At 52.8% G+C, this 26,606-nt stretch overlaps 9 protein-coding genes across 9 annotated transcripts; 6 read left to right on the plus strand and 3 right to left on the minus strand.

The window, feature by feature from the left end:
* Positions 1 to 2,541: 2,541 nt before the first annotated feature.
* Positions 2,542 to 3,720, plus strand: JN550_001384 (uncharacterized protein; the record flags this gene model as incomplete). Its single annotated transcript, XM_049312474.1, has 2 exons — positions 2,542 to 3,613; positions 3,677 to 3,720. The coding sequence occupies 2 exons, from the start codon at positions 2,542 to 2,544 to the stop codon at positions 3,718 to 3,720; spliced, it is 1,116 nt and encodes a 371-aa protein (XP_049176235.1).
* Positions 3,721 to 4,776: 1,056 nt separating this feature from the next.
* Positions 4,777 to 6,904, plus strand: JN550_001385 (uncharacterized protein; the record flags this gene model as incomplete). Its single annotated transcript, XM_049312485.1, has 2 exons — positions 4,777 to 4,917; positions 5,090 to 6,904. The coding sequence occupies 2 exons, from the start codon at positions 4,777 to 4,779 to the stop codon at positions 6,902 to 6,904; spliced, it is 1,956 nt and encodes a 651-aa protein (XP_049176236.1).
* A 546-nt stretch (positions 6,905 to 7,450) lies between these two features.
* Positions 7,451 to 8,506, minus strand: JN550_001386 (uncharacterized protein; the record flags this gene model as incomplete). The annotated part of the gene is made up of 1 exon (XM_049312496.1): positions 7,451 to 8,506. The coding sequence occupies one exon, from the start codon at positions 8,504 to 8,506 to the stop codon at positions 7,451 to 7,453; it is 1,056 nt and encodes a 351-aa protein (XP_049176237.1).
* A 2,280-nt stretch (positions 8,507 to 10,786) lies between these two features.
* On the plus strand, positions 10,787 to 12,370 carry JN550_001387 (uncharacterized protein; the record flags this gene model as incomplete). Its single annotated transcript, XM_049312507.1, has 2 exons — positions 10,787 to 10,922; positions 11,007 to 12,370. The coding sequence occupies 2 exons, from the start codon at positions 10,787 to 10,789 to the stop codon at positions 12,368 to 12,370; spliced, it is 1,500 nt and encodes a 499-aa protein (XP_049176238.1).
* Positions 12,371 to 12,581: 211 nt separating this feature from the next.
* Positions 12,582 to 13,529, minus strand: JN550_001388 (uncharacterized protein; the record flags this gene model as incomplete). The annotated part of the gene is made up of 2 exons (XM_049312518.1): positions 12,582 to 13,381; positions 13,457 to 13,529. 2 exons carry the CDS (start codon positions 13,527 to 13,529, stop codon positions 12,582 to 12,584), a joined length of 873 nt encoding a protein of 290 aa, XP_049176239.1.
* Positions 13,530 to 16,881: 3,352 nt separating this feature from the next.
* On the plus strand, positions 16,882 to 19,767 carry JN550_001389 (uncharacterized protein; the record flags this gene model as incomplete). Its single annotated transcript, XM_049312529.1, has 1 exon — positions 16,882 to 19,767. The coding sequence occupies one exon, from the start codon at positions 16,882 to 16,884 to the stop codon at positions 19,765 to 19,767; it is 2,886 nt and encodes a 961-aa protein (XP_049176240.1).
* A 588-nt stretch (positions 19,768 to 20,355) lies between these two features.
* JN550_001390 (uncharacterized protein) lies at positions 20,356 to 21,372 on the plus strand (the record flags this gene model as incomplete). The annotated part of the gene is made up of 1 exon (XM_049312540.1): positions 20,356 to 21,372. The coding sequence occupies one exon, from the start codon at positions 20,356 to 20,358 to the stop codon at positions 21,370 to 21,372; it is 1,017 nt and encodes a 338-aa protein (XP_049176241.1).
* Positions 21,373 to 21,776: 404 nt separating this feature from the next.
* On the plus strand, positions 21,777 to 23,003 carry JN550_001391 (uncharacterized protein; the record flags this gene model as incomplete). Its single annotated transcript, XM_049312551.1, has 1 exon — positions 21,777 to 23,003. The coding sequence occupies one exon, from the start codon at positions 21,777 to 21,779 to the stop codon at positions 23,001 to 23,003; it is 1,227 nt and encodes a 408-aa protein (XP_049176242.1).
* A 267-nt stretch (positions 23,004 to 23,270) lies between these two features.
* On the minus strand, positions 23,271 to 24,057 carry JN550_001392 (uncharacterized protein; the record flags this gene model as incomplete). The annotated part of the gene is made up of 2 exons (XM_049312564.1): positions 23,271 to 23,282; positions 23,332 to 24,057. The coding sequence occupies 2 exons, from the start codon at positions 24,055 to 24,057 to the stop codon at positions 23,271 to 23,273; spliced, it is 738 nt and encodes a 245-aa protein (XP_049176243.1).
* Between the last annotated feature and the right edge of the window lie 2,549 nt (positions 24,058 to 26,606).

Consider the following 26,606-nt stretch of genomic DNA (forward strand, 5'->3'; position numbering starts at 1 on the left):
TTTTTTTTTTTTTTTTTTTTTTGGAGATATTCCAAATCGCAAGGGTCTCGGTCAATTACGGTTCCTGCATCTTGTACAATATATAATGCATAAATCGGATAGGGAAGTGTTCAACTCGAGACTATGACCACGCATGTGGGGGCTGTGCAAGCGATTTGATTTATGCAATAGTATTGATATATCTGTGAGTGTATCCAAGTATCCAAAGAGGGGCTTGTTGGAGAAGTTAAGTAATACCTCTCTGTTCTCGGCAAGGGACACTCATACGGCCTCTGCCTGCCAGCATCCGAATATAGTCCTGAGATGGAACTACCCTCTGGGAGCTTAATATGCTGAATTCGAACTTAAACTCCAAGGTGGAATTACTACTGAGGCTACTATGTCCCGCTGAGATGAAAGAACAGGGTGCCACAATTAGATCGATGGTGGGGGCACGGAAGTGTGATAAATTTGGCAACAGATCTGACATGCGCACCCATCTTCCAAGGTCCCAAGGCCTTGCCGAACCTTGGCATCCAGGCACTTCTTCTTGGGGACAATCTGAAACAAGGCAAACTGCATCACATCTTGTTCGCACATCGGCAAGCTCTACTCTGAGAGCGGTGACGACTTGTGTTTCTGCGGTTGATTGTGAAGGGCTTTCAGACCCGTTCACTTTGTCACAGTGTTCGTCAACTCGGGTGCCAGCCCGGCCAGCTTGGAAAAGAGACAAGCTTTGTTAGCGTGTCAAGGGCCCCCATTCCCTCGTGTTTCAGACAGCTTTTTGGTCGAAGTGTGGGGTCGCATCGCTCGCCTATGGGAGTCCCATCTGCACGGTCATCGTCACAGCCGCACAGTCACTGCCTAGTAACTATCGTACATTAGGCAGAATGGAGAGAGGGAACAGAAGGGAAGCCGATTGATCGTTTCCATCTACGCACGATAAAGTACACCGGGCTGAACGGGATCGTGCAAGGTGGCGAGGCGGCTCGCTTGTGGTTCTGAGTAACACAAGCCGTTTCAACGACAGGCCGTAGGGGCGTTTAACTTGGGTGACGTTTCCGTGCATCTGAACTCTCGCATGTGTCAGGTCTTGGCACACCCGCATACAGGCTGCGATCTGAAGATCCGGGACTTGCGATCGTCGTCGGGATTGATCCTGTTGCGTTCCTGGGAAAGGCCATTGGGGTCGCTTGGGACGACCACGACCGCAAAGGATGCGCCAGCAGCGCAAGTTCTGCAGCATACATTCTTCCTGGGTGGCCGGCGGGTCACGCTCTTCTGTCCTCTTGTGCGCTTGTGTTCTCCCGACGAATGTTCATCTATCAGCGCAAACAGGAGGTAGCACATGCACCTCTTAACTCAATATATATCCTCGCATGTACTGAATTGGCTTCAGTCACTCCTTATCTGCGTCACTTGGGTGCCGAGAGATAAAGATTCCGCTGCCGGAGTGGCTAACATGTATACCATAGTACACACCTCTCTCAATGCACACAGATGATACCTTTAGTGAGCAAGATAGGTGAAAACGTGTGCGTTGACGTGGCCCATATAGTGGAGACCGCCTCGAGCCCCAAACACAGTCATCTGCTATAGAGGATGCCCACCCTCCCTGATTCTGGCCCCTAGGCCAGCCAGCCACATCTGGAGACCAGCGGATAGGACTGCAGGAAAAAGTCTCCTTTGAACGGAAGTAGTAGCCACACCCAAGGGCGGAGAGGTAAACAGGATGTTTGTAATTATAGGACCTCAGCGTGATCGAGCAATCTACTGTAGGTACCTGCATTGACTTTGCGGCCCCCACGGATGCTCAACCAGACGTGAATGCTCGTTCAGCGCGTACCGTTGCTTATTTGTCTTATCTTCCCATTCCACTCTTCGAACTGCGGCCGCAATCTGACGCAAGCCGCTAGGGAGCCCGCTGACTAGCCCCGGATTCGCTGGCTGCAATCATAGTTCGGGCTCTGCGGGCGTGTTCAGGGGTCCGTCTTTGCTGGTCGAATTGCGCTATCCGTGCATCTTGGGCCTAGAAAACGGCCGCCAAGCCCCCATCCTTTCGCTTCCAGGTTGCATGTCGCATTTTGGCCTCTCCAGATTTTTGGCTTCCTTGGAGCCTCCTGGGTGAAGCATGCAAAAGATTTGATCTTGCCTCGCTCCCGTACATACTCACATACATACTCAGAGCAATCCCCCTGCCTAGGAAACAACCTCAGTCGCCCGTGTTCCGCTGCAGCGTCCCGAACTCTCCACTGCTACCTACACAGGTAGCTAGCAATCGATCGATCGCATCCCGCCGACTCCAAACTACCTACCCTACCGACTGCCGACCAAGGTGGTTAATTTGGAGCTGTGCCCGAACCTCTCCATTGCTCCGCCGACCTGCCTATACTATCCATGATCGACGGCCGTTGGTGTTGACTGCAGCTTGCAAACGAGTCCTCGATGCTCTACTACGACTTGGACTGGTCCTCATAATCCTCAACCCGCATCCATTGACGCACTCTGCTCTCGCCATCTGCGGCCCCCGTCACGCAACAGGCGAGGCCTGCGCGTGCCAACATGTTGTCCTTCAAGCGGGCCCTTGTCTTCGCCGTCTTCTTTCTCACAGCCTTCATATTACTACGGCGCTCACATGGCTCGACCTCGGAAGACGACCAAATAGTGCCTGCCCCAAAGAAGAGGCCCGCCGGCGCCGAAAACTCGTCACACAAGACTACGTCCACCTCGTCGACGTCCGATCATGGCGCTCCGCTGCGAGAGGTACACGTCTCCGCCCAGAAGGCCCTGCAAGACACGTCCAAGATGTCTCTGTACGACAGACTAGCCTACCAATACCCTTATGACGTCGAGACCAAGTTCCCGGCCTACATCTGGCAGACGTGGAAGTGGACGCCTGCGAATGCCGAGTTCGATTTCCGCCCGCAGGAGGCCTCGTGGACCGAGCTAAACCCCGGCTTCGTACATGAAGTCATTACCGACCAGGTCGCCGCCCACCTGCTACGCGTCCTGTACTCCGCTGTTCCCGAGGTCCTGGAAGCGTACGAGGCCCTTCCGCAGCCTGTGCTGAAGGCCGACTTCTTCCGCTATCTAATCCTGTTCGCGCGAGGGGGCATTTACTCGGATATCGACACTTCCGCGCTGAAGAGCGCCCTGGAATGGATACCGGATTCGGTGCCCAAGGAGAGCATTGGTCTGGTGATTGGCATCGAAGCCGATCCAGATCGCCCGGACTGGGCTGATTGGTACAGCCGACGCATCCAGTTCTGCCAATGGACGATCCAGTCCAAGCCTGGACACCCGGTGCTGCGCGACATTGTGACACGCATCACAAAGGAGACACTGAAGCGGAAGGAGGCCGGCCTGTTCATCTCCAAGCAGAAAAGCGTGGTCGAGTTCACGGGGCCTGCGGTCTGGACCGATACGATATTCGACTACTTCAACGACGACCGCTTCTTCGACATGAGCTATAGCAGTGGCAACATCTCGTACGCCAACTTTACGGGGATGGAAATGCCGAAGAAAGTGGGCGACGTGATCGTTCTTCCCATTACGAGCTTTTCGCCCGGTGTTCAGCAGATGGGGGCGAAGGATGTTGATGATCCTATGGCGTTTGTTAAGCACAACTTCGAAGGTATGCAGCATTCTCACATTGGACATGAAGCTGTGAGCCTGTGATACTAACATTTTCTTGTAGGGACGTGGAAACCCGAGGCAGAGCGCCACATCGGCGACAGCTAGAGGCTTATCATCGCCCCTTGAGTGCCAAAACTATGTTGTATGATATTTGCTCATCTGCCACGTTGGCATAGAACTGGCGCCGCACGAAGGGCGGCTTGATGGGCTGGTGTGAGAGAGACTGTAATACGCATGGGGAGCGACCTGTATATACATACCCTCAAAGGCGGAGCATGGCGTTTGGGCAGAGGAATGCGAACCTGTTTGAATTCCACCATCCTTTTCGAGGTCCGGCCTACAGTAACATGTAGGCTCTCGAGTCATTTCTAGACGATTCCTTCCCGGTGGATTAAGTCTTACTGAAGATAGGTTCATCGAGTATAGTTGCCAATATGATATGACAACTCCGGGCAACTATAGACCCCTAAGAATGGACTGCCTCCAGGGTTAGCTTTTTGCAATAACTACATCCAAATACTCACCGACGGCGTCCGAGGACGGAGCAAGTCAGTCCTTATCGACCTCGGTAGGTATAGTTGACCAGCAATGGAGGCTCAAAAATGTCACACTCTTAAGAGAGTCCTTCTGCATCCATGGAGATCACAACCCTTGAGTAAGGTAATCAGGTACTGAATTGAAGTAATGGTTATTGAAAGCTGCATCAGACCAGTCATCCCTTTGCTTGGTTCCAGTACGTAAACAAGCAGAACGAACCCCTGGATTCCCCGTTTCTAGGGTTCCCCTCCATTACCCCGACGTCAGCCGCCGTGGCGCTACCCCACACTATCGTCTACCCCAACCCGCAGCCGGGATCCCTCTGCCGTTCAGACCTCGTGTCTGCTTTCTGGGTGGCTGGCAAGTTGGATTAGGTACAATTGCTTTCTCGGTATTCTTGGAATTCGTCTTCTTACAGATTCGCGTGTTTCGTGAGGTCCTGTTTCCCTCTTGTATACGAGCATTGGCTACATAGTCCAACTCGGCCTTGCCCCTCTACCTCACCCGGTGTCCATGTTGTCGCAACCCGAGGCCCCTCTTCTGCATATCTCCGCCTGTCCCGGCAAGCAGCCAATGCCTCTCGAGTGCTATTTGTCTGTCGGTTATTCGGTATAGGGGAACATCATGGGCCGTGTTGTAGCTGGGATTACACGGCCCGTTGCTGGGCTTACACAGAGTGCCGCGGCAGTGCTGAGACTGCGAGGCCACCATGCGAGAAGGGGCGCCGCTACTGCGAGATTGAGTTATGCTGAAGGCCCAACTGAGGTAAGTTCACGCATTGCCGTTGAGTCCTTTTCTCCTGCTATTTTGGCTCTATTATCACATGGGATCTTACGCTGGTAATCTGAAGTTCGACATACCATAACACGAGTAAGACAAGCTGTCCTGCTCGTTGCTAGTTATTTTTGGTCAGCACAAGCTCTTACCGTGCTTATAGCCCCCTTTACTACGGCAAACTGTGCCAGACCATTTCGCGACAGTGGTCTCGAAATACGGAGACAGACCGGCCGTAATATGTCGCGCACCTACAGTGGGCGACCTGCTGCCATCTATACCCGCTTCCCAGGCAGGCAGCTCCTCAGGATCGACTACCTTGACTTATGAAGCACTTGACTCCATGTCAAATACTCTGGCCAATTCTCTACGCTCACTAGGTGTCAAGAAGGGTGACCGTGTGGCTGTCAGCCTAGGCAACGTCGTTGAGAATGCGGCTCTGACATATGCCATCTTCAAACTCGGTGCGATCCTGGTACCGCTCAACCCGACGTTCAATCAGAAGCAACTGGTTGCCGCTCTTGCCCATCTTGAAGTTGAGGTGCTGATTATTGGAGCCGTGACGGATCTGGCTTATAAGCCCTGTCGTGGAAGAAGCAACCTCCCTCTTCTGGAGTCATTCTTGCCCAACCTGGAGCGAAAGATCGAGTCTTCGGAGGTCCCAAGCCTGCGGACCGTTGTTCTTGTCGACAATACTCCGTCTCACCCGGAAGTCAAGTTCCCCGTCGCGGATCTACATGCCCTTACCCCGTACTCTATACTGCTGGACAGCTCGTCTCGAGCTGTGACACCTGACTCTCCGTTATCAGCAGATGAGACAATCAACATTCAGTTCACATCAGGGACAACTTCACTTCCCAAAGCTGCCATGTTGTCGCATACCAATATCCTCAACAATGGCCGATTTATCGCGACTCGGATGGGCTTGATACCTGAGGACAAGATTGTGGTGCCGCCTCCCCTGTTTCACTGCTTCGGCTGTGTCTTGGGATACATGGCGACGGCTACTACCGGGGCTGCGATTATGTTCCCTTCGCCAGCCTTTGACCCGGCCTCTTGCCTACGCATGGTGGCCGAGGAAGAAGCAACGGGTTTGTATGGTGTAGCCACCATGTTCGTAGCCGAACTGGAACTGCTCTCGAATCCGGCGTTTGCCTCGCAGACCCCTGAAGGTGCATTCCGCAAACTAAGGAAGGGCATAGCAGCTGGCAGTTCAGTACCAGAATCACTTATGCGGAGGCTCTTCAAGACTATCGGGCTACAGGATCTGGTGATCTGCTACGGACAGACAGAGACGAGCCCCGTCAGTGTGATGACAGCCCCCGATGATCCGTTCGAAAAGCGAACGGGCAGTGTAGGACGGGTTATGCCGCATACAGCTGTCAAGGTCGTAGATCCTCGTGATCGAACCCGAACTCTACCAATCGGAGAACGAGGCGAGCTGGCTTCTTCCGGATACTTGGTTATGAAAGGCTATTACAACGACGCCGCTCGGACAGCTGAGGATAGGATTGAAGATGCCGATGGCCGTGTGTGGATGTACTCGGGCGACGAGGCGAGGATGGACGAGGATGGGTATATCGAGATCACCGGCCGCATCAAGGATCTGATTATCAGGGGTGGTGAGAACATCCACCCACTCGAAGTTGAGAACTGTATCTTCCAGTGCCCTGGGGTGCAAGAAGTAAGCGTCGTCGGGGTGCCTGATGACAAGCACGGAGAAGCCGTTGCGGCTTTCGTGGTGCCGGCCAAAGGATGGGACACCATCAGCGAGGATGCTGGTAAGGGCACAGATGGCTCACCACCAAAAGTGCTGCGTAAAGAGGACATAAGGACTTGGGTCAAGGAGAAGCTGAGCGGTCATCTCACGCCGAAGTACGTCTGGTGGATTAACGAGTATCCAAAGACTGCCAGTGGCAAGATACAGAAATACAGACTTCGGGACAAGGCGGTGGAGCTGCTGAAAGAGGCATTTTAAAGCACGCTGGTCCTTTGGACTGGTCTTGCCTGCATTGTCGTCGCCGCGAGTCTGAAGTTGGGAGATATGGATTGTGGCTAGACACTAAGATACCTTGCGATTACGATGAACTGCCAAAGTACTATCCGTAGTTGAATAGTAGAAAGCAATGGATTGCTCCATATTACATACTACAGCTAGACTCTGGATACAAGCTTGCTTGAGGTCAGCTTTTGGATATACTTCACGACGCGAGGCACCGCCTAAGGAAGCATAGACTCACACGAGAGGATATTCCGCAGTAGTAGCTCAACTGCGGTTGCGTTCATAGACTTATACCCGGACTGAGGTGCACTCGGCGGCAGGCCAGTCCGGCAGGCCTTGCCCGGAACAGACCCACCTCCGTCTTGCGCTAGGCACCGAGATCCGAAGGAAACTTCGGATAACTTGCGGACCGGGCCCGACATTTTACGCTGGCTTTACTGCAATCTCAAATAGCCCCGTTGGCTCTTTGTTCAATTTTACTTGATTTCATTGCCCGCTAGACTATATAGGTGATTATATTCTTTACACAATCAATTTGGTCAGGAGCTTGCCCTGGTTGGCACCGGTGAACAAGCTCATCCAGATCTCGGGCTGCTGCTCAATCTTGGCCTCTACCACGGTCTCGCCCTCTCCGAGCTTGATTCTGCCGTCCGCGGCAGCACCGATGAGCTCGCCGAGAATGGCCGCGGCCTTGTCCATGTAGTCCAGCATGATGAAACCGCGGATGTTGATGCGCATAGAGATGATCTCGAACCAGTTCTTCAGCGCCATGGGCTCGTCCGAGTTGTAGCTGCTGACGGCGCCGCAGACGGCGACGTTGCCGTTCTTCTTCATGCGGGTCAGCATGGCGTCGAGCACGTGGCCGCCGACGTTGTCGAAGTAGACGTCGACCTCATCAGGGGTGGCGGCCTTCAGGTCCTCAACAAAGGTAGGGCTCTTGTAGTTGATGCACTCGTGCGCACCCAGTTGCTCCTTCACCCAGGCGCACTTCTCCTCTCCACCGGCAATACCAATGACGCGCTTGGCACCAAGGAGCTTGACGGCAATTTGCACAGCCATGGAGCCAGTGGCACCGGCCGCGGCCGAGATGACGATTGTGTCTTCAGGCTTGGCCTGTCCGGCAAAGTACAGACCGGTGTAGGCGGCCAGGCCAGAGGCACCAAAGGCACCCAGCCAGTGGGTGATGGGCAGATTGTTGGGCAGAGGAGCCAAGGGCTGGCAGAGAGCGGCGTCCAACACAACAAGCTCGCTCCAGGTGCCCAGGTGGAAGTCCATGACCAGGTCTCCGGCCTTGTAGGTCGGCGACGCAGACTCAATGACCTCGGCGATGATGCCGGAGCGCATGGGGGAGCCGACCGGTACGGTGGGCACGTAGAAGCGCTCCGGGGCGACGGTGCTCTGGATGAAGTTGCGCAGGCCGGTGTCGTTGGAGAAGTACCGCACCTTTCCGAGGACCTGGCCCTCCTTCAGCGCCGGCAGGGTCGCGGTCTCCAGCTTGAAGGTGGCATCCGGGCCCGAGAGGACGGGAGCTCCCGTGGGCTTGTTGGTGAGGATCCACTGCTTTGTTGTGTGAGCCATTTTTGCTGTGACTTGAGTGTGTATGTCTACTACTTCCTCTTATCTGCCATCTCCTGACAAGCGCTCTGGTTTTATACGAATTCGAATCTGCGGAAACGCCGCATTGCCAGGGCGGAAGGACGAGACACACTATAGCGGTAGCGTCGAGCTAGTTCGGTGATTTCTCTCCAAAGATAGTAAGGACCGTTGAGGCCATATCCACTATAGCGGTGCGGCCTTGTGGCACCCCCGTAGTGACGTGGCAAATGAGAGCGGCCAATGTGGGCCGATGAAGTTCGTTCCCGTTCGAGAGCTGCCAAGGGAGGGGTCGACGGGCAGCAACCCTGAAGAAAACCCTGCCTGCTTGTTGACCGCAAGACGGCTGACGAACTGAATACTGTAAAGATTGGCGCTTGCCCTGTAGGGGTGGTTTAATTTTACGCAGCAAAGCACCAAAGGCTCGAAACGTGAACAGTAATCAGACTATTTGGGTATAGGATGGATTGTCCTGCGGGTCCCGGGGCGAGTTCCAAGAGTATGGTTCTTGGATAGGAATAAGGTTTTGTCAGCTACGAAATTGTAGAAGCGACGAAACCTGATAGCCGTCATTGGCAGCATCCCACCACAGACCCCTGCGGAGATAGCAGAAATGGTGGGGGCCCGCGTGGCATGGGAAACTCGAACTGCCGTGGGAATCTTCAACGTGGCTCGACATGGATTTGTGATGCGACTGGGATCCATTTCTCCTATAGAGGATCCAGACTGGATCAAATGTGGGTTGTTGGGTGCGAGAGACCAGCCTGGCTACGGAAATAACTACTTCATGGGTGCTGTAAATCAATAGTCGCACCAAGAGGCCACCCTTCTTGGCTCTTAAGTCCCCAAACGAGGTAGGAAAAACTGGATCTAGTAATATCGTACGAGTTTATCACGCGCAATAGAAAGCGCCTTCTCTTGCTGACCAAAGGGGCCAGGAAATGCCAGAAAATTGGGACGTCGCGCCAGACAAGCCTCGATCGGCATATACGGCCCTTGCGGTAAGTTGCGGGCAATGCAGCGTCAAGAGTGAAGTTAAGGTTTAGCTCCTTTGAAAGCTCAACTGTGCATTATTTCTGGCCCGCAGATGGAGTTCAACAGTGTTAGTAGTTGGCGGCTACCATTGTGGTACAAGAACGAGGGAAGTATTTAGATTAGAAACCATGACTAGCGGTACTGGTGTGAAGAAGCAATCTGAACTTAGTAGGCAGCCAATTACAGTTCCCATAGCTGTATATTCAAGCTTTCCCCGAAAGATAGTATACTTATTTGACAGCTAGACCTCCAACTCTCTTCCTAATTATCATGTAGTGTCCCATTGCGATATCACATCGAGCTGCCGACTTTTATTCGCCATGAACTTTAGCGTGACTCGCCTTGCAAAAGACCAGACAAAAGATAAATGACGGTCTTGATGCAACAAGACTAGTTGACACGCCAAGCGATATACAATTGACATTGGCCTAGGTTACTGGTTCTTCTAGTACTAAACGCGCCCTCTTACTTAGGATCTTGGACTAACCGTCGTTGTCCTTGGCTCTATTAAACTTGACATTGACTTTTACCAACGCTCGGATAGTGACGGCCCAAGACAACCGGCAACTTGGTCCGGGTGTCAATAGGATTGACAAGCTTGGATGCGTACGAAATCACCACGTGCAATAACAATTCTGGATAGGGATGCCGCAAATTGTCGAAGTTACGAGAGCATTGACGGTTGCGTTGGGCACATGAAAGAACTAGAGCTTACGCACCGAGGTTGCGAAGCCAACGTCGTAATCAAAGCTTCCTTTGGGCTCCAATCCGCCGAGGTCAATTATAATCAATGCAGTGATACCGGTGAAAACTCCAAAACTAGGATCGCGCTGGATCTTGTATGACCCCGATTTCCGGTCGATCTGAGCTTATTCCTGTGTGCGGGTTTTCCCCCGGGAGCGGCTCGTCCAATCGCCGCCGCACGAGCGCGATTCAAACCGGCCTAGCAGCCAATCATCATGAGCGGAATTCCCCAAGCAACCAGGAACATCCCCCTCTGCATTCCCGCTGTTGCACGTGGACGGCATTTTCATCTCATGTCAGCTGTACAACCACGGCGATCAGCTAGTTCCTTAACAGATAAATAGCCAAGACCAGTCGCGAGTTACACCCGACACTCTCACGACGGTGCTTCTTTGTCAAGCTTGGGGATGCCGAATACCTGATCAACTTCAGCAAAGCGGGGACTTTTTGGACTTTCCCCATTTTGTCAACTAGGTGCCAGACGTCATGGACTCCATCGCCACCTTCGTCGCGGCCTTGCCGTTCCTCATTGCTTCCGTTACAGCTGCAGCAAGTTACCCGCCAAAGCCTTCTGACTTGAGTACTCCCGTACAGCAGCGCCTCGCAATCAATAGTCCGAATTGTAAGTGGTCAATGATACGCATATTGCGCAACCCGAGGTTCCCGGATTACTATAGTGTGCAAAGCTAACTCGGGCACAATATAGCCGTTTCCATAGGCTGGAATACCTACCAGAAGTTGGCTCGACCATGCGTAGAGTATGGTACATCTAGCGACGCCTTGAGCACCTTGGCTTGCTCAACTTCGTCGGTCACTTACGCCACTTCCCGCACATATTCCAATGCGGTGACTTTGACTGGCCTGACCCCGGCTACGACTTACTACTACAAGATTGTATCAACTAATTCCAGTGTTGAGCACTTCTTCAGTCCGCGCGTGCCCGGTGACAAGACACCCTTTGCGCTCAATGCTGTCATAGACCTGGGTGTCTACGGTGAAGATGGCTATACCATCGATATGGATTTGACCAAAAGGGATACTATCCCGTATATCCCCCCCGCACTTAATCACACCACCATCGGGCGCCTCGCCAACACCGTTGATGACTACGAATTCGTCATTCATCCTGGTGATCTTGCCTACGCGGACGACTGGGTCTTGAAAGTCAAGAACTTGTTTGATGGCACAAATGCCTTTGAGGCCATCTTGGAAAACTTTTATGATCAGCTAGCTCCCATTGCGGGTCGTAAACCCTACATGACAAGCCCTGGAAATCACGAGGCCAATTGCCAGGAGATCCCAAACTTGACGGGCCTGTGCCCGAACGGTCAGAAGAACTTTACCGACTTCATGAATCGGTTTGGGAGATCTATGCCTACGGCTTTCCCGTCAACATCGGCTGATGAGACTGCCAAAGTCAACGCCAACAAGGCCAAGATGCTCGCGAACCCTCCTTTCTGGTACTCTTTTGAGTATGGCATGGTCCACGTCACGATGATCGACACGGAGACTGATTTTCCCGATGCTCCCGATCAGCCAGGTGGCGAAAAGGGGTTGAACGCCGGACCGTTTGGCGCGAAAGGCCAGCAGCTGGCCTTTCTTGAGGCCGACCTTGCCTCGGTTGATCGTACCGTCACCCCCTGGGTTGTCGTTGGTGGCCACCGCCCGTGGTACACAACTAGCGGAGGAGAGGACTGTTCGGAGTGCCAGGACGCCTTCGAATCCTTGTTCTACAAATACGGAGTCGACTTGGGAGTGTTCGGCCATGTGCACAATTCCCAGCGATTCATGCCCGTTATGAACAATACTGCGGACCCCAATGGACTCAACGACCCAAAAGCCCCCATGTACATCGTGGCCGGTGGTGCTGGCAATATTGAGGGCTTGAGCTCCGTTGGCACAAAACAGAAGTATAACGCGTTTGCATATTCGGACGATTTCTCGTACGCCAAGGTCTCGTTCTTAGATGCGAACAACCTCCAGGTTGATTTCATCAGGTCAGCTACCGGGCAGGTGTTGGATAGCTCGAAGCTCTACAAGTCGCACAAGGAACAATTTGTGGTGCAGTGAACTAAAAGCGATATACTCACATATAGCATATGAGATTCTCACTGCCAATAATTTTATCTTGGATAATAATTAAAAAGACGACTATATCCCTTTAGAGGCTGTCATAATTGTGCAAATCACGTCTTAGAAACCCTTTAGCAGTGACACTCTTGTTGGTTTTCATACGAGCTAATCCCGGGTTCCCACTTCCTCGCGTGTGCGTTGTCACATCTCAGCCACTGAACCATTGGCCTCCGTTTGCACTCACGAGAGAACCCGTCATCCAGCTGGACTCTGGGCTGCAGATCATCCCCACAATACCGGCAATCTCCTCTGGATACGCAACGCGGCCGCCGTACTTCTTGCCTAACTCCTTCATCTCATCGGCATCCCATTCACGAACGGGTGACAATGGGGTCAGGGGGTAGAAGAGGGCAATAGCCTCCTTCGCTGCGTCGGGTGCGTTGGCGAACATCTCCGTCATAGTTGAGCCGGGGTTGATGCTGTTCACTGTTGCATTCTCGGCGAGTTCGCGAGCCCATGTTCTAGTCATGGCCTCAATGGCACCCTTGGTTCCTCCATATAGTGTAAGATACGCAAGGCCAACCTTGCTGCCAACGCTGGACAGACTGACGATCCGGCCAGATCGGTCTGTCGGCAGGTAAGGCTTGACGGCCTGGGTCAGGAGAATGGGACCAAGTACGTTGATGCTGTACACCTTATGGAAGTCCTCTACAGTGACCGCTTCAAGCGGCATAGCGTGGAAGAGTGCGGCGCTGTGAATCAGGATGTCGACCTGGAGAGTGCCAGTCTTTGCATGTGCTGGGAACTCAGACTTGCAAGTAGAGATGATCTTCTCGCATCCCTCCTTGGTCGTAATATCGCCACGACACGGCACAGCCTTGACATTATGAGTGGTGGAAAGCTCCTCAGCAAGCGCTTTGGCCACAGCATCTGAGCCCTCAGTCAGGTAGCTGATGAGGACATTTGCACCTTTCGAGGCAAGATTCCGAGCAATGGCGGCACCGATACCTGGTCAACAAATTAGCCATCTTTCATTCACTTCTTCAACAGTTCTATGGTACGTTGACCCCGCCATGGACATACTTCTTGCAGATCCTGTCACGATAGCGACCTTCCCTTCGTGGACCCGGGGAACCGGAGCGTTGGGGGATACCATGGCGAAAATGATTGAGAAAGTGTGAAAGGAAGAAGTTTGCCCGGTTACATCAGACGAATGCAGTCATGTAGCAAAATGGAACTCGATCGCTTCCTCTGAAATGCATAAGACCTTTTACCAACTCGGCCTAGAGCGGGCTCCCCGCCGCATGTCAGATTCTTACCAGCATGCTATCTAGGATCATTGCCCCGCAAGTATATAAGTCTCCGTCTTCGTTTTCTTACGCACGCGGCATTTCGGGTTTCCCAGGTTGTCACGGCCTTCTTTGAACCCCGTCACGGGACGCTAATATCGTATTTATGGAGTATACAATGCACTAACCGTTGAGGCCTGCTTAGATAATCCAAGCCACCCCAGCCCTGCGGGACCAACCCGCACCAACCTGTGACACTAGGCTCTGAACTATTGATTAGCCTGTCCCACTCAGCCCAGCGGGATTTGGTGCGGAATTCACCGTTGGGCGGAAGCAGCGCTGGGCATAAAAAGTCGGTGTCAAATTGCTTCGATGAGTTTGTGAGCTGACCTTTGCGGAAGGAAGAACAGTCTGTGAACTTCCAAATGCGCCTGACTATTTAGTGTTCCCCACAATGCAAGCCTAACTCGGAACGACCTTCAATGAAGCTCAGAAACCTCAATGCTCACAAATGAGCTGGCAATGATCAAGGCGGATCCTGTCGACTAAGAAAGATATTTTCCGATTCTCGTCTGACTTCCTTGCCAGCGCGGTCCGAGGTTCTGGGGCTCTGGGGCTCTCTAGCTGCTGGGTGGAGTGCATGTTCAAGGGTGTCCCTGACTTCAGTTCGCGATTCTCCCAATATCATCGGAAGTCTTGGAAGTTCAAGGTCGGCCTAGATATCTCCCATTGACTATCGGCTACAAACTTGAGACTCCCCGTGCCGGTCTAATTCATCCCTCTTCAAGTCGAAGGATTCCGCCCCAGGCCAAATGAAATCATCCGACGAATACACCATTCTGTTGGTTATTAAGTGAATGCCGGCTGAATGCGAATCCATCTCTTGAGAATCATTTGGCTTTCACACATGGATCATCCAGAGCAATCCAGCCACTATGGTACCTTTGCAATCCCAACCAAAGTCTACTTCTGTCTCACCTTGCGTTTGTCCCAGCAAGTATCCCCATATGATCTGATATCTACTAGCATGGCTTGCTCACTAGAGTCCTCTCTCCCTGTGGATGGAGGCGAACTGGAAATGATCCATGAGGATTTTGAAATTACAAGATGGAATCTCATAATAAATGATTGAGTGTACGAAGTAGTATTTCTACATGAACCGAAAGCGTGACTTACAGCCATAAGTGACAGTAAGTGGTAGATACAGCGGTTTCTTACTATCGTGTGCAGGCTCAGGTATCAAAAGGGGCTCCGAAGGCCTTGGCGAATACCTCAGATCACCGAGTGGTTCATCCTACACTTTGCCACGGAAGCTAGCATCGTGTGTTCTTATCGAATGATAACGAGTAATGTAGACGAACAAGCCAAACTGGATCCTAAAAAAGCGGACAGCTTTTTCCACGCCGCTGGTAGGGCATCCCATCTCTGTCTGAATAATAACTATTGTGGTTCTCGGACGCTCACCCTCACCAGCATAACTTTAGCTACGGCATCCAAATGACCAGGGGCAGGATTTGTACGCGGGTGAAATCGATGACAAACGCAGTGGTACCATTCTCCTAACGACCGATATTTGAAAAGTTCAAATCTTCGAGCCACATATCAGTAGTCCGCAGCAATATCGAAGTCCACTTGCTGAAGATGCAAAAAAAAAGGAACGAACGGGAGAAATAAAATAGAAAAAGAGATCCGACTGGCAAAACTACGCGTCAGGAAGTGGTCTTAACAGCACCTACCTGGCTAAGTACTGATCCGGGAATTGACGTCTTATCCGGGCACACACTTGAACCCCCGACCTGGAGAAAATCACCATGACATGTTTTCATCTATACTAGACTGCCAGCGCTTAGGACAGGCGTTTGACGGCATCGCATCTAGTGGTGGGATGCTGCCTGGCTTTTGAATATTAAAAGACCTGGTTGGGTGAAGTGAATGGAATAACAGCTCCTGGACTCGTCGAACGATTGACCCGGTAACCTTCCCATCGGCCAATGGCGTCCACCCAACTGACCACTCCTAAGGTACCTTGCGGTGGCCTGCTACATTACCCTGACCAGCAGTAGATGTCCGCTACTTGTTCAGTACCTAGGCAGACATTCAAGGAATAGCAAGCTCTGGGAATCACTGTTTGGTCCAGCATTACTTGCATTGAGCACTCTGACTCATTACAGCTCCTCTTACTGATTCTGTGTTACATAATGACGCCCGGAACGCAGTCTTGTGGAGGAAAGGCTACCTTTGTTGATTGGAATTGATAAGAAATGCGACCACAGCATGATCTTGGCTACTTTGGTGAAGACTGCCTCCAGGAGCTCATACCTCGTATATGTCTTCTGATAAAACGCTGTAGATTTCGTCTTGATTAACCCGAGTTTTCCGCATATGGCATGAGGATATGCGGATATGTGAGGAAACCAGTGGACTCGTTCGCACCAACCAAACAACCAACCAGACCAAAGACGATCTTTCAATTCTGAAATGATTGGAGATCGTTTCCAAGTCTCGGACAACATGGCCCTTTCGAAGTGTTAGATAACCCGGTTTTTGAACCTGCTTTACACCGACTACATCTTCCCGATGATGACCTCGGAACGCAGACGTGAAGTGAAGTTGGGCTGTGACCAGAAAAGTCCCGAGCTCAGGAGCTGGGCCCCTGGCATCCCCCTGACGCAGCGTCCAATCAGGGGCCTTAGGGCCTCCTAAGCTTCGATGTTAGCGGGTTAGCCCGGGGGTTGGTGGGGTTCGGTAGCACAGCCCGAGACGGGGAAGCTCACTGTTCTGGAGGGGCCCATGCAACGCCAAGTCCAACTCCAGGTTTCATCATGTCGCTTTCGATGTCGGAGGCGATGTTGGCAATGTTTCAACGACTTGTTTCGCCCTCGTGATGTTTTTCTCTCGCTGGATTGCTTCGCCGTCTTTCATTGTCCATCTGCCTGGTGTATTTTTTGTGTTCAGGTCGCCAAAGTAGTGATTGAGTCGCTTGGCAAGCCGACCATCGTCACTGCTGTTGAGGGCGTCCAAGACAACTCGGCTGGGTCGATTGGAAAAGCAGCGCTGATCTACATTCTGCCGTGGTGCTGCGGCAAGCCACCTCAAGCCAGCTGAGAGTCTGGCCTCACAACACACGACACACTCTTGCTGGAAACAAGCCCCAGAGCATTGGACGACCGCCAAATAATCCCACCAATTCCGTCTGAACGGGCTGGCTCCTGGGCCATCATGGATCACAAGCAGGAAGAAGGGCTCCTCAGCCCCAAGGAGCATTTCCGGCGCTCCTACGACAGCCGTGACTCGTCCGACCTCGACTCCGATATCGACGCGACCGAGTATCTACAGTCCGACCCCCTGACGGCCCCCAAGGGCTCCTATAATCCCGCATACCAAACACAACCGCGCAATCGGTGGCTGCGCCAGCCGTGCTGCTGTTGCGCCGGTCGGTCGCGGAAGTGCGTCTGGACATGCCTAGGTATACTGGCGCTGGTCTTCATCGCCCTCGGTGGAGGTGGTTTCTTCGCGTACAAGAAGTTCGCCGCGCCCAAGGATGGCCTGTCTCCTCCGTGGTATCCCACGCCGAAGGGCGGCACGGCGCGCAACTGGGCCGATAGCTACCGGAAAGCAAGCGAGATGGTCTCGAAGATGACCCTGCCCGAGAAGGTTAACGTCACGACTGGCACTGGGTGGGAAATGGGTCCCGCTGTAGGCAACACTGGTCCGGCTGTGAATGTCGGGTTCCCATCGCTGGCACTCCAGGACGGCCCGCTGGGCATTCGGTTTACCGACAACGCCACGGCATTCCCAGCAGGAATCACCGTGGGCGCGACCTGGAACAAGGATCTGATGTACCAGTGGGGGAATGCGCACGCCATCGAAGCTCGCAAGAAGGGAATCAATGTCATCCTGGGGCCCTGCATTGGACCATTGGGCCGAATGCCCGCAGGCGGCAGAAATTGGGAAGGTTTTGGCGCAGATCCGTACTTGCAGGGAATTGCTGCTGCCGAGTCGATCAAGGGAATCCAAGACGAAGGCATCATGGCGACCATCAAGCACCTGGTCGCCAACGAGCAGGAGCATTTCCGCCAGTCCTGGGAATGGGGCCTCCCGAATGCCATCTCGAGCAACATCGACGACCGCACAATGCATGAGCTATACATGTGGCCCTTTGGCGATTCGGTCAAAGCCGGCGTGGCGAGCGTCATGTGCAGTTACAACCAGATCAACAACTCGTATGCTTGCGGCAATTCAAAGATCCTCAATGGAATCCTGAAAGATGAGATGGGCTTCCAAGGATTTGTCATGAGCGATTGGCTGGCACAGCGCGGTGGCGTGTCTAGTGCTTTGGCCGGTCTGGATATGACCATGCCGGGAGATGGCCTCTTCTGGGCAGACGGCAAGTCGCTATGGGGCCCGGAGCTGACCAAGTCGGTTATGAATGGTTCTGTTCCCCTTGAAAGACTGAATGACATGGTCACGCGTATCGTCGCAGCGTGGTATCAGTTTGGCCAGGATGATACTGAGAGATTCGACCCGGATGGCCCCAATTTCTCGTCGTGGACGAACGATGAATATGGCGTTTTCGCACCAGGCAGTCCCTCGGAGCAGGAGAAAGTCATCGTCAACGAATACGAGAATGTGATGGGCAACCACTCCGCCATTGCCCGCCAGATCGCTGCCGAGGGTACCGTGCTCTTGAAGAACGAGCAGATCCTCCCCATCGACCGCCACGGCAACACAGACATGAAATTGCGCAAGAAGCATGAAGGAGTAGTGCGAATCGGTATTTTCGGCGAGGACGCTGGCCCTGGTCCCAACGGGCCGAATGGTTGCAAAGATCGGGCTTGCAACGAAGGCACGCTTGCTTCCGGCTGGGGCTCCGGTGCGGTGGAGTTCCCGTACCTCGTCACTCCGATTGACGCGCTTGGCAGTGGCTGGGATAAGGACAAAGTCAATGTGTCTTCATGGTTGACGAACTCGCCCCCATTTTCAGAGCAGCCAGAAATTCTCGGCAACCAGGATATCTGTATTGTCTTTGCCAATGCAGACTCTGGAGAAGGTTTCGTAAGCTGGGAATCCGTGAAGGGGGACCGCCCAGACCTTTTCTTGCAGAAGGGAGGCGATGACTTGATCGTCTCGGTCGCCAATGGCTGTGGCGGCGGTTCTGGTGAAACGATTGTCATCATCCACACAGTTGGTCCAGTTATCATGGAACGATGGATCGATCTCCCTGGTGTCAAGGCTGTTCTCCTGGCCAACCTGCCAGGACAAGAAAGTGGAAATGCCTTGGCAGATGTGCTCTTCGGCGCCGTCAACCCCAGTGGACATCTCCCGTGGACCATTGGCAAGAACCTGGATGATTATGGTGATGGTGCGAAGATCATGTACCTCCCCAACAACGTTGTTCCCCAGCAGAACTTCGCTGAAGGGCTCTACGTTGACTATCGCTACTTTGACAAGTACGATATCAAGCCACGATTCGAGTTTGGCTTCGGCCTCTCTTACACAACCTTCAACTTCACCATTCCCAGAATCAAGGAACAAAAGCCCAAGAGCGCTTATCCTGCTGCCCGGCCGCGAGACTTTGCCATGCCGCCAGAGTACGACCCGAGCATTCCCGACGAGGACGAGGTACTATTTCCCCCGAACTTCAGAAAGCTTGAGAAGTTCGTCTACCCGTACTTGGACACCGTCGACGAGATCATCATGGACCCTTATCCTTACCCCGAGGGCTACGATGTCAAGCAGCCTCTGTCCCCTGCTGGCGGCGACGAGGGCGGAAACCCGGACCTGTGGGAGACGTATGTAACGGTCAGCACCAACGTCACAAACACGGGCGCTCGAGACGGCAACGTCGTGACTCAGCTCTACCTCGCATACCCGCCGAACGCGAGCAAGACTGAGGGTGTTGACTTCCCCGTCAAGGTGCTGAGGGGATTCGAGAAGACGTTCCTGAAGCAGAACGAGATGGCGACCATCACGTTCAACGTCACGAGGCGGGACCTGAGCTACTGGGATGTGAAGGCGCAAAACTGGAAGATGGTCACGGACGGGACGTATGGGTTTGTCGTTGGAGAAAGCTCACGGCTGCTGCATGCGATGGCTGAGTGGTAGATTGGAAAAGCATCTGGTGGCAGTGGAGAGGCCTACACATATATTTAGGCGCATTATTTGGTATTGGTCGAAGACGGGGACTGTCTTCCTAGTTCTATACATTAAGTCCTTGAGTAGAGAAAGCGAATATGATATCCATATCCATTGCAGTTCTCTTTCACCAACGAGGACATTCAAGGCTTTGCTGGTCCTGGTTAGTTGCATCATGCAGCAGCAACAGAGTCGGAAGGAGGTGCCGTGGGCACAGGCGACAGCGACTCGATGCGAAGACCCTGCAGCACTGGCGTCAAGTTCGTAGGGGCTGTTATTGTAGAAACATACCATCCCTCGATCCAATTGTCGATTTAGTATTTGTATTTGCACCCTTCATGCTGTGCCCAGACCAATGGAGAAACATTGCGTAGTAGCTGCGACATGGTGTTGACGTCACCAATTTATGGAGTTCACAGCCTGCCGCATTGCTGAGACTACAACGCCACAAGCACCAACACCTACAATATTTCGAGGAAACCTTAAACGGAGACCGAGAGAACCAAAGAGGAGACCTAGAGACGCTTATTCCAAGATTGGGAGCCTCATCTACTCAATATGCCCATCAGCAACACCAGCGCCCGAATACCGACGTCATATGCAACATGCAGCATTGGATACAAGGATTCTCACACGTTACCTCTCAAGCTCAAAGCCATTGCAGATGCCGGATTCGATGCAGTCGAGCTGTCCATGCCGGACATCATTGCTTACGGCAAGATGCTGAATGGGCAGGAGCCTGACCCCAAGGATTATAACGCCCTGGTGGAGATCGGGAAGCAGATCAAGGCCCAGACAACGGAACACGGCCTGGAGATACTGATGCTCCAGCCATTCGCCAACTTCGAAGGGTGGCCGAAAGGAAGCAAGAAGAGGAAAGAGGCCTTCGACCGAGCCAAGGGCTGGATCCGGGTCATGGAGGCCGTGGGCACCGACATGCTGCAGGTCGGCTCGTCGGACGCGCCTGGCATCTCGTCATCCTTTGATGAGCTGGCCGCTGATCTGGCTGAATTAGCAGACCTCATGGCCGAGAAGGGTTTCCGCATTGCCTATGAGAATTGGTGCTGGGCAACCCACGCGCCGGCGTGGCAGGACGTGTGGGAGATAGTCCAGAAGACGAAGAGGCCCAACATTGGCTTATGTCTGGACACGTTCCAGAGCGTCGGGGGTGAATGGGGGAATCCGACTACCAAATCTGGGCACAACGAAGGAGTTACCAGGTCTCAGCTGGAATCAAATTGGAGCAAGTCCCTCGCACAGCTCGCAACGACGGTTCCCGCGGACAAGATCTACCTCCTCCAGATCTCAGATGCCTACAAGATGGACCCCCCTATTGAGCCCAAATCTGATAAGGATGGCCTACGTCCGCACGGTCAATGGAGTCATGACTATCGGCCACTGCCCTATGACGGAGGGTATCTGCCTATCGTGGAGTTTCTCAACGCAGTTTGGGATACAGGGTTTCGAGGCTACTTGTCCATGGAGGTCTTCGACCCTAAAGGACAGGAGAAATACCCAGACATGGGCGCATACGCCAAGAAGGCGATGGATTCCCTGCACAAGATGCTACCATGATCCGAGTTTCAGACGTCGTGGTCGGGGAGATTTCATCTCAGATTCGAATATAGACCAATTAATAATAACATTGTTACCGCTGCAATCATCGGACGGAAGTGATCATTGGACGAAAGGGTGGCTTCCCAATGTGTTGAGGCTCGTGCGACGGGCTGTTCGCAGACGCTAAGCAGTAGGCGAGTGCGCGTCAAGCTATAACGTCATCCATTCTGCACGCCTCAGAACCACCGGACAACACAGGCCTGAAGACTAACATCTTTAGCTAGTCCCATTGTCTTGGTAGCTCTGACGTTCCTTACATAGGTGTATGCATAAAATAACCCCCAGCCAGTCTTTATCCGCGTCTGCTAGGTGAACACTGCAACTCCTCCACCAGCCTGACATCACCCGCCTCCTGTGCAACCATGACTAAATCACAGTCGAATTTATCGCAGTTCAAAGACTTTCTAGCGTATCTCGCGACCGTGAAGGGGGACCTGTCGAACATCACAGCACCTCCGTTTGTGTTGTCGTCAAAGTCGGTTACAGAGATTCCAGCATCATGGGCAGAGCGGCATGAGTTGTTCCTAAAGCCAGCATCTGAAGAGGACCCGGCCAAGAGGGCGCTACTCATCCTCGAAAACTTCCTATGTAGCCTGAAGCGCCAGGTGTACACCGCTGCGTCCGAGGATTCAGACGGCGGCGCCAAGAAACCGCTCAACGCCTTCCTCGGCGAGCTGTTTTTGGGGACTTTCCATGATGCCGGTTCGGGGAGCACGACGCAGCTGATCTCAGAGCAAGTATCCCATCATCCTCCGGTGACGGCGTGTTTCCTGTACAACAAGGACCACGGGATATCATCGTCGGGGTATGTGGCTCAGGAGACCAGTTTCAGTCCCACGAGTGGCGTGACTGTCCAGCAGATCGGACACGCGATCATCAGAGATGAAAAGCACGGCGAAAGCCATCTGATGACGCTGCCGACCATGGGCGTCAAGGGGCTTCTGACCGGCAAACCCTACCCAGAGCTTCAGGGTACCTGCTACATCTCTTCAAGCTCGGGGTATCTGGCGACGATCGACTTTGAGGGGAAGAAGGCCCTGGGTCTCGGCACGAAGAACAGTGTGCATGCAGAGCTCAGCAACGTGAGGGACAACGGGAAGGTTCTGTTTGAGATATCCGGTCAGTGGAATGGTACATTGAGTGTGAAGGACCTCGTCAATGGAGGGAAGCCTGAGGAAATCGACGTTGACGCCGTGCCGTACACTGAGCTGCATGTCAAGCCGGTGGAGGAACAGAACGCGTGGGAATCTAGAAGAGCATGGCGTGGAGTTATAGATGGCATTGATTCTGGCGACATGCACCTCATCAGTGAGGAGAAGAATAACATAGAAGAAGCGCAGAGGGCAATGAGGAAAGCCGAGAAGGAGGCCGTCGTGGAGTGGCCGAGGATTTTCTTCCATCAATCGGGATCTGACGAGGAATTCGATGTCCTATCGAGGGCTGTCCCAGACGACGCAGCCAGAAACATTGCGCAGGATCGTACCGCGGGGGTGTGGAAATTCATTGGGATCGATGCCGCTGAGCGTTTGTTGAAGAATGGTATCTACCATACCTCACTAGAGCCGACAGGACAGGTCATACAGGAATAGGCATGGTAATCACTGCGGGCGCATTATGGAAGAAAATCACGAACATCCATCATGAACAAAAAGCGTTTTGGTAGGAATTTTCTTCATTCCTACTGCTGGCATGGTATCAAGGTGGCTACACTATTGCCACCTGATCGACGAAGGCCAGCGGTGGGCCCCGACGAGGCTGCCATCTTCTGAAGAACTATTCAGAAGCCAAATGCCTCCACACAAATCCTTGTGAAAACCCGTTTGGTCTTACGAGTTAAGACCACATCCTCTTGCGCTTTAGGCGCAGGACTAGAGAAGATTAGTAATTATCTACGCCGCTTCTCCAAGGAAAACTCACGTCGACGACCTGGTTGGGAATCGGGGGGATGGAACCACCGGGAGGGGGACCGCCAGAACCACCAGGACCGCCAGCGCCACCAGGGCCGTTGGGACCGTAGTCAGGCTCATCATCGCGACAGTCGACATAGTCGCCATCAGGATCCTCCGAGTCGGTCTCCTCGTCATCCTTGCCACTCTTGGTGGTTCTGGGCGCCTTAGAGAACAGAGAAGTCTTGCCAGCGTCCTTGAACCAGGCGCTGCTCTCGTCGCCCTTGGCTAGGGCCTTCTCGTGAAGCGCATCTTTGAGATGCTGGGAATTGCCGAGGGTAGAATGGGTCTCTCGCACGTGCTGCTGGTACGAAAGGAAGTTGGCGAAGCGGGCATCCCCAGTTTGCTTCGTAAGGTCGCAGAAGGGGCAATCCTGAACACCACGCTTCTTGTTCTCCAAGTATGCCGAGTCGTCCTTGTGGAACTTGGCGATGTGAGAGCTGATGCTGTGGTCATCAGGCTTCGTAGTCGACTTGCATGCCTGGCCGCCACTGTTCGGATGATCGCACAACCATCTCGGAGCTCCTCCGATCATCATAACCGACTGAAGTCGATCGGGGCGCGTGGTTGTCTCCTTGGTTCGCCTCTGCTTCTTCTTGGGGGGCGGGGCAGGCTTGGGGGGCTCGACGTCGCTCTCGTCGGGGTTGTAGTCCTCGTCGGACTCCTCCGAGGCTCCGCGTGCTCTCTTGCTGGGCATCTGGAAGATGGACGCTTAATAAAGCTGCTACTACATACTACTGGAGAATAAATGAAAAGGATAGTCTTACCTTGCTGACGTTAGGGTGGTGGTGGTGCTAGGTCAGGGTGCTGGCGAGAGCCAAGTTCGGGTTGATGAGTAGTGAAGATGAAGAAGTCAGGATCTCTGATGGTGGTCTCGACTTTTAAATAGTACTCCAAATTCCACAATCAGTGATCAATTCACTTGAGTGGAATTAGGGTCTGTGAGACAATTCCGGCCAGTCACGCGGGCCTACGCGGGTCAATTAGGGTATATCGGCGACGGGTGAGGTACAACTATATCGGCGACGGGTGAGGGACAACTTTATCGGCGACAACTCTGGATGGAAAATTCACCTATGTGTGATCAAGGTCAGGGAGATTCCGGAGTGTTCCACGAGACTGCAAGGGACTGGGGGGTTCTGTGGTGAAATTGCAGGTCTGGAGTCGTATAGTAATAGTAAGTAATACGGTGACCGATTATATCGGCGACGCCTTCGGATGGAATATTCACATATGTGTGACCAAGGACTGAAGAGGTTCCGCATTGTTCCACGAGTCTGCAAGTGGCCGTTAGGGTCTATTGGACAGAATCATAAGGCTGGCGTCATATAATGACAGTCTTGTGGTGATCGATTATATCGGCGACGTCCCAAAGCAAAGACCCACCGAACTTCACAAACCGCCCTGGCAGACCGTGCTAGTGGCACCACGAGATCCGTGGCATCTGTCTTTGAGCTCGGTTTCTGTGCAGCTTCTGAAACCAGCCAGAGTACATTGTGGCAACTGCATGCCCTGCCGTTCTCACGCTGTGAAGGCGCCTTCTAGAATACACGGGTTCATATGTGATCGATATTTCTCGTCCCAAGAGTTTTACGACCGGATGGACCACCAAGGGCTTTCTAGGACCTCTTATCATAGGTCACAGCCAACTTGATGGTCTTTCTTCTCCCAGCAGGTCTTGAATTCTGTAACCTTAATTGAGCACTTTGCGCCAGACGAAGACATTCCATGGATTTCAAAGCATTTCTTTGCTACACTCAGCGGAGTGGCATGAAACAGCACTGTAGAATAGAACTACCGACTCATGTGCGTCTCTGTTTCTTGATTTGTAGTTGCTTTGCAGTGAGTGAGTATTTGTATGTATGGCGTCACTAGGCAGTGCAGTGTATCTCTTATCTGTAATATCTCTATAAGTAGCAATGCTTCATACTTGGTCCATTAACCAGCACTCTTGAAACCAATTAGGCTTGCGAAAATTTTCTTTGCTCGCTTATTCACAACTTTTGCTTGAGCCAGACAAAGGTTCAATTGTTTTCTCACTCTACCGTGGCTTCTACAATGGCCGCTGAAGAGAATTTTCTCGGTTAAAAGGCGATCGTTAGCCTTGAGACTAAACCCAACACGAGGCTGCTCGTTTTTGAGTACATGGACGACACTGCATACTTGGATAATGCTACGTATCACATGTACTGCAAATCTGTGGAAGTGGGGCCCACGAACAAGACATAGCAAGTATCATACATACCACGCCACAGAAGTACTATGGCGGTCGATCACACAATAGAGGTAAGAACTCCATGTGAGCTGGCTTATAGGCAACTAGCGCCTATCCTACGTAAGAAACGTTAACACGAAACCTTAAGTGGCATGTAAATTACCCGATTTCCTAAGGTTTATCCGTCTGCGACCGCTTCTCGTTCAGCCTAATCAAGTGTTCAGACAACTTGCGGAACCGCTGTTTTGTTCTACGCTTGCTGTGCCTCATTTCGAGAGCACTCGTCGCGTGAAGTGGGTGAGCGGCGAGACTACTGGAATTAGCTGCAGCTACGTGACTCAAGGCAAGATTTACGCCTCTGGAGAGACAACCGCCTTGACTGCAGCAAGGCATGCATTGACTACAATTATCAACTCGCATTTTGAGTTCGATGAGCAAGTTTTCGTTCAATTACCAGAATCAAACATTTGGGTTAGCAGGGATAGAGACTAAGTTAAGTTATCGCTTTCCGCCTTGGACATCCATGCCGACGGTCCAGCTGCCAAACCGGCTTGTCTGTAGGCCAGTGCACTGAGATTGCGGATGGTGTGATCTGCGCTAAAGCCCAAATCACAGGGGACATTCAGGGGTGGAAGATAGAAGACAACTGAACTCCGCGAGAACCCGCAATGGGGATACATCAGACGACAGATGCAGGCGGGTTCAGGATCTGATCCTGACATAACCTCATGTCCCCTGTACTGATCTTTTGCCCACTAGCAGAAGTACGTGTGTAGATGAAATTCCGATATTCAGTCTGAAATCTCCCCGCGCTTTTGCAACCGAAGCCGTGAAGTTATAGACCTTCCGCATTAAGAAGGTATGCTTGCAGATCGGGGGCATGGGTCCTTACGAATGACTACTATGGGTTTGGCAAGATCCGCACGCCATGGACTTGGCGACCCAACCAAGCTTTGCCGTGATTGCGGCTCACGATATCGTATGGGCTGCCGCTCGCATGCAGCAGTTCGTGATGCCGCGAACATCGGCGG

The sequence above is a fragment of the Neoarthrinium moseri genome, assembly GCF_022829205.1.
Source record: "Neoarthrinium moseri strain CBS 164.80 chromosome Unknown scaffold3_Wmoseri_CBS_16480, whole genome shotgun sequence".
NCBI classification, from domain to species: Eukaryota; Fungi; Ascomycota; class Sordariomycetes; order Amphisphaeriales; family Apiosporaceae; genus Neoarthrinium; species Neoarthrinium moseri.